The sequence below is a fragment of the Ursus arctos genome, unplaced genomic scaffold (genome assembly GCF_023065955.2).
Source record: "Ursus arctos isolate Adak ecotype North America unplaced genomic scaffold, UrsArc2.0 scaffold_1, whole genome shotgun sequence".
NCBI classification, from domain to species: domain Eukaryota; kingdom Metazoa; phylum Chordata; class Mammalia; order Carnivora; family Ursidae; genus Ursus; species Ursus arctos.
Window position 1 is genome coordinate 109468769 of NW_026622763.1, and position 6080 is coordinate 109474848.

The 6080-nt window shown below is 49.4% G+C and overlaps 1 protein-coding gene across 1 annotated transcript in view; it reads right to left on the reverse strand.

Annotated features, from left to right (window-relative positions):
* The window catches only part of LOC113249241 (contactin-associated protein-like 4), a 133512-nt gene extending 127877 nt beyond the window's left edge, over positions 1-5635 (reverse strand). Inside the window, exon 1 of the mRNA XM_026490758.4 lies at positions 5551-5635. Coding sequence (XP_026346543.4) covers positions 5551-5635 — 85 coding nt within the window. The remainder of the gene's footprint in view (positions 1-5550) is intronic.
* Between the last annotated feature and the right edge of the window lie 445 nt (positions 5636-6080).

The window sequence follows — 6080 nt, forward strand, 5'->3', positions numbered from 1 at the left end:
GGTGGAATTTAAGGCTTAAAGCACTTCACAAAACAAAGGTCATTCTGTAACAACAACACCACAATTCACAATGATGGTGCCGTCACTCTAAATGGCTAGCAGCAAGTAATACAAGCAACCACATAAAATGGAAATATGCGTAGTTTAGGGGAAAGAGAAACACGAATAAAAGACTTTAAAACAGGGGCGCCTGGGTGGCTCAGTTGTTAAGCGTCTGCCTTCGGCTCAGGGCGTGATCCTGGTGTTCTGGGATTGAGCCCCACATCAGGCTCCTCCGCTGGGAGCCTGCTTCTTCCTCTCCCACTCCCCTGCTTGTGTTCCCTCTCTCGCTGGCTGTCTCTCTCTCTGTCAAATAAATAACATAAAATCTTAAAAAAAAAAAAGACTTTAAAACATCACTCTGAGAACAAGATAAAAAAATAAATATAAAAAATTATACAGTATGATCTTCAAATAAATAAAAAACAATATCCAGATAAAAAAGATTATTATCTTAACCACATAAGCAACATCCACAAAAACTGGTCTTATAATTAGTCACAAAAAGCATCAGTAGGCATCACAAAACCAGGGTATTATGGATATCATTCTCCGATCATGAGGCAACAAAACAATTCTTCCAGTTGTTGGAGAAAATAAAATCTTCCATTAAACAATTTTTATATAAATTAGTAAATACAAACATAGTATGAGAATTTCTGAAAAATCATAATAATGGAAACACTGTTTTTCAGATAGATTCTGTGCAGAACAGCAAAAATGGGTCAGAGGAAATTTCATAGCCTAAAACATCTGTCTATACATAAAAGAATGAAAAGGAATAAAATCCTCTACTCAAGCACTTAGCCAAGGAACCATCATTCAAGCCAAACACAACATAAGGAGATAAATAACAGAGATAAAAGCTGTTAGACAACAGGAAAGCAGTGAACTGAATTAATAAATTAAAACCCTGGGTCCTTGAAAAAATCAACATAATAATCCATGATACAAAGAATGGAGAAAAGATGACAAATAGTACAAAATGCAGAATTAGAAATGACATTGAAACAGAAGCCATACAAACATGAAGCTTATTTGCACACCCTCTATGTAAGCAAATTTGAAAAGTAAGTGGAATTATACTTTCCAAGTAAAATACAGTTCAGCAAAGTTAGAGATAGAATTCTTAACCAAACTGATTTTTGTGAAAGAAAGTGAAGGTCATCAAAGAACAAATCCACAAACAGAAAAAAGTAGGGAAAAGCACCAGGCCCAGAGGGTTTCACAGGGGATCCTGCCCAGCTGAGAGCAGGGACAGGGCTAACGCGGGTGAATCATCCCAGAGCGCAGAAAACAGGAGAGAAGCCCCACTCTTTGTGAAAGCAAGTGTGATATTAGCAGGTGCATAGCAAAACGAAAGACATGACAAACCAACATCACCTCTGAATATGAGTTAAAAACACTAAACACCATATTATTGGCTAGATGGCAAATTCCATTAAGAAAATGGTGTCCCAGAACCCTGTGGGACTTAGTCCAGTAAGGTGAAGAAACTATTCACTATTAGAAAATCTATGGACACAAGCGGCCATATTGACATGTAAAGAGAACAATCACACGGCTATCCTATCCTCCAGACACTACAATGCCTTTCACAGCACGTAATGTTCCATTCCGATAATGACACCAGGAAACAGGGATAGATGGACACTTCGCTGACCAGATAACATACGTGCCCAACCCTGACTCAGCCTACTCCTTACTGGGGTGTTCAGGGGACCCTAAGATCAGGAGCGAGATGGAAGCCAGCTCTCTACCAATCCACACTGTGTTGGAGGAGTTATCCAATGTAACCAGCAAGAGAAAACCACAGAGGCAGCATAAACACAAAAGTAGAGGAAGAAATCAGCTGCCTCTATTTTCAGATGAAAATCGTATCCTAGAAACAAGCAGGCATTGCAGGTGAACACGTGCAAAATGGTAAAAGGCCAGGGAGGAAATGTGGCAACTGTCACTTTAGGAACTGACCCCGAATGCATACATCCAACAATTTAAAAACACAGCTGCTCAGTGTTATTCATTACATCACTATTTTAGTTGCTAAATATTGGAAGCCATATTAATGTGTACTTACTGTGTAATTAATGTGTACATAGAAGATTGATACATGTATTTTATGTTATATATGTACATGCATCAGAGAGAGAGAAGATACAGAATATATACATCTGAAGTGAAGTGCGTGTTAAAAGGGATGAGGGAGAACTGATGAACTGATACAGAGTCGTTTCTGGGATACACTGCTCACCAAAAAAAACAAAGGGACACGTGTAGCACTGTGTACAGGAAGGGAGGAAAAAACCCACGAAGTTGCTGATGTTTGCAAAAAGAAACACAGAAAGTATAAACTAGAAAGTCGTGAATGTGGGTGAAAACCGAAACAACCCACATGAGCAGAAATGAGGCTCCCTTGCATATTTCAACAAATGCCATAACCGCCCCATCGGGTGGACCCAGGGGCACTTGGCCACGGTGTCGCAGCGACACAACCTCAGTTAGCAGGAAGCATAGAACAGCGGACGGGTCTGAAATTCCTGTTGCAGGTCTGTTTCCGCATGGACGACTGCATCTGGACCCTAGTTTTTGGACATCGTAGGCGTGAAAGAGTGAGTGCACCGATGTTGTTGGGAGCCTGGTATTCTGCAGAAGAGGGGAGATGCAGAATGGAGATAAAATAGGGGGTCTCGGCAGGCAGAATAGAAGCCCGTGCAGGGACGGAACCAGCCGCGGCAGAACCAACACACTCTTTGGTCTCAGGTTCACTCAGTGCTTATGACGTCTCCACTCGGCCACTGGAGTCCAGCACGAGCGGTGCCCCCGGGGTCAGGAAGGAGCTCGCCTCACATTAGCTCTCTGTCTGCAAGTCCCTGCTGGGAGTGCACAGGGAACCCCAGCTGCTGTCCAGGCACATGGGGGGTACACCCTCCTCTACTCCACCCCTGGGAGTAGAGGTACTTGGTGGGAAGAGTCCACCCCAGAGAAGTGGGAAAACAGAGATACACATCCCCGAAATAGCACTAAACTGGCAACGTCTGTGTTTTCACCCATGTGGGACCCTCTGACTGGAAGTTCACCCCTGCAGGGAGATGCGTGGGCTCACGCTTGAGGCCCAAGGTCCGGACAGCATCACCTGCAGACAGGAACCCTGACCCCAGCTGGCTGGGTGAGCAGAACCAGCGCCCCCCTGCCCCTCCCACACTGAGGGTATGCAGCGTGTAAAGGGAGGTTCCTGGGCCCTGTGGGGAGACTCCAGTTCTCCTGCTCACTGTTCTCCAGGATTGCTTAATTTATGTTGAGTCAAAGTCATGTCTGGAGGAATTATATGAATAGTTCAAGCTATTTCTCAAAAGGAAAAAAAAATGTGCCACCTGAAAGCTTTTGCACGAACTTATTCCTGTGGTAAAGTTTATCTTTGCCGGCAAACAGAATTCTCATTTCTAGTGACTTCTCAACTCTCGAGTGACTTCAGAGTTATTTATGCCCATCGAAACATAACGCAGTCACTTATCAGTACTTCTTCCACTGAAAACAGTACTCTCAGAATCCCATCAGCGAGAAAGTACCACCTGCAAGTTCCTAGCCTAGAAGATAAACTTTGGTCACATAAAGTCAATGGATTTCATTTTAATTCATGAAGAACTATAACTTCTACCATAGTTTTGGAGATAAAGACTCTAAGTTTTGCATCTGAAAGGTTCTTAGTAATTTAATTTCATAGGTGTTTTGAAATTTGATTCTTTCGTAAAGAGACAACACACTTTGTGAACACAAGACAGGTGAGCATGGGAGCAGGTGCGTCAGCCGGAAGTACTGAAATGTAAGCAGGAAGCCAAGCGAGCAGAGCCACCAACCCTGTGCACCTGCCAGCGTCCCCCGTCCCCCGGATTCCAGGAGGAGAACCAATGCACCAGGAAGACCCGCTTTCGTGCTGTTTACTGCAGCCTCCCGGCTCGGCAGAGCGCTGAGCGCGGCCTCTAGCGCCTCGCCCGGCGGCTACAATCAGCCCACCGGCTCCGCGGAGTTACCTTCCCGGCCTTTCTACATACAGGTCATCTTTCAGGCTCCGTTTTTGAGGAAAGCGCCCGGGGCCACTGCCGGCATGCACCTTTCCGCCGCGCCTGCCGCGTGTGCTGGCGTTCCGTGTCAGAAATCACGCGGTTCCCAGAAAACACAGATCCTGCAGATGGGAGCCCGACACCGGGGCTCGGCCGACGGACCCAGCGGCTCCCAGGGAGCCCAGCAGCCTGGCCCCCAGGACAGGAGAGGGGCCCCGTGCTCCAGCAGCCCCCAGCGTGCGGGGATGGTCTGGGTGCCGCCCCCTGTCCGGCTCGGCTCCAACGCCTGTAAGCTCCCCAGGGTGCCACCCCCCTCCAGCCCTGACCCCAGAGCCTGGAGGAGGCAGGGGCCGCGGGAGCAGGGCAGGAAGAAGCCCCCAGTCTGGGAGAGGGACTCGGCGCCCTGTCTTCACAGGGGCTCAGCACTTGTCATGAGGAGAGAGTTTCCCTGACAGAGATTTTCAACCAAGTAAACTCAGAAACTTCTGGCTGTAGCATGTGCAGGTGAGTGGGGGTCTCCTGCATTATTCTGGACAGTGCCCTTGGGTTGGACCCACAGAACTAGTCCAGGAACGGGATGTGGGTCTCTGAACCTACAGGGCAGGGCCCTGAAGGACAGAGAGGGAAACGGTGTCATCACCCAACACGTAAACAGCCATCCTGTGGGGAGCAGAAGGGCATCTGTCTTTTTTTTTTTTTAATGATTTTTTATTATATTATGTTAGTCACCTTACAGTATATCCCCGGTTTCCAATGTAAAGTTCGATGATTCATTAGTTGCGTGTAACACCCAGTGCACCATGCAACACGTGCCCTCCTTACTACCCATCACCGGTCTGTCTTTCTGTAAATGCAGGAAGTCTTTCTGCGGGACGGAGGGCTTTCCAGGGCAGGCGTGGGGCTCTCTCAGAGGCCGGCGCCCCTAGGTCTGCCCCAGCGTGGGGGGCACCGGAGCTGCCCAGGGGCTCCGGGCCTCTAGGGGCAGCTGCTCCCACGGACCTGTGAGCTGCCCACCCAGGGGACCCACAGGACATGGAGCCTGCCTGTCGCTTCCCCTTGGTCAGACCCAAGCTCCCACGTGCCAAGTGCCGTCCTGGAGAAAGGAGCCCACGGAGACCCCAGCTGCGCTCTGTCCCCCAAGATGCCCCTTTCACGCTGAACTTGAGCCTCCCCGATGCGTTCAAAGACAGGGAAACAGGAGCACAGCTTGTGGACAGAACCACAAACACACCCTGAACAGCACGGACCAGAACCGAGGGAAGGAAACGGGAGGAAATGCGTCCTATTTAGGACTGTACGTGAGCCGGCTCCTGTCTGATTCCTCAAGGAGGACCACTTCCAGACCTGCGCTGCCGTCCCAGCTCTAAATATTAACAATCAACAATCAAATAAAAAACACCATTTAAAGTTTTGGGCGAGCCCCATGCAAGTTGTAAATCATCTGCGTGCTTACCTGTGTCTCCTGCTGCGGCCGAACCCCCGCCCTGCACGGACAGAAGGACCAGCGCCCTGAGGACGGCTCCGGGGACCGAGCCCATGTTCCCGGTCCTGCTCCTGGAGGCCCCAGAGCTGGACTCCAGCCTGCAGCAGCTCTCAGTGCGAGCAAGCCGGCTCTGGTCTCCTGGCTTCCAGAGCTCCTCCTCCCAGCTCCCGCCCTCCTCTCTCCCTCTCCCACTGTCCCTCCTACTCCCCCTCCTCCCTCCTCCTCTCTCTTCCTCCTCCCTCTTTCCTCTTCTCTCTCCCTCTCCCTCCTCTCTCCCTCTCTCTCTTTCCCTCCTCTCCCTCCCCCCTTCCTCTTTCCCTCCCTCCTCCCTCCTTCCTCTTCTCTCTCTCTCTCCCTCCCCCTGTCTCTCCCTCCTTCCTCCTCTCTCTCTTCCTCCCTTTCCCTCCTCTCCCTCCCTCCTCCCTCCCCCCTCCTTCCTCTTCTCTCTCTCCCTCCTCTCCCTCCCTGTCTCTCCCTCTCCCTTCTGTCTCTCTCCTTCC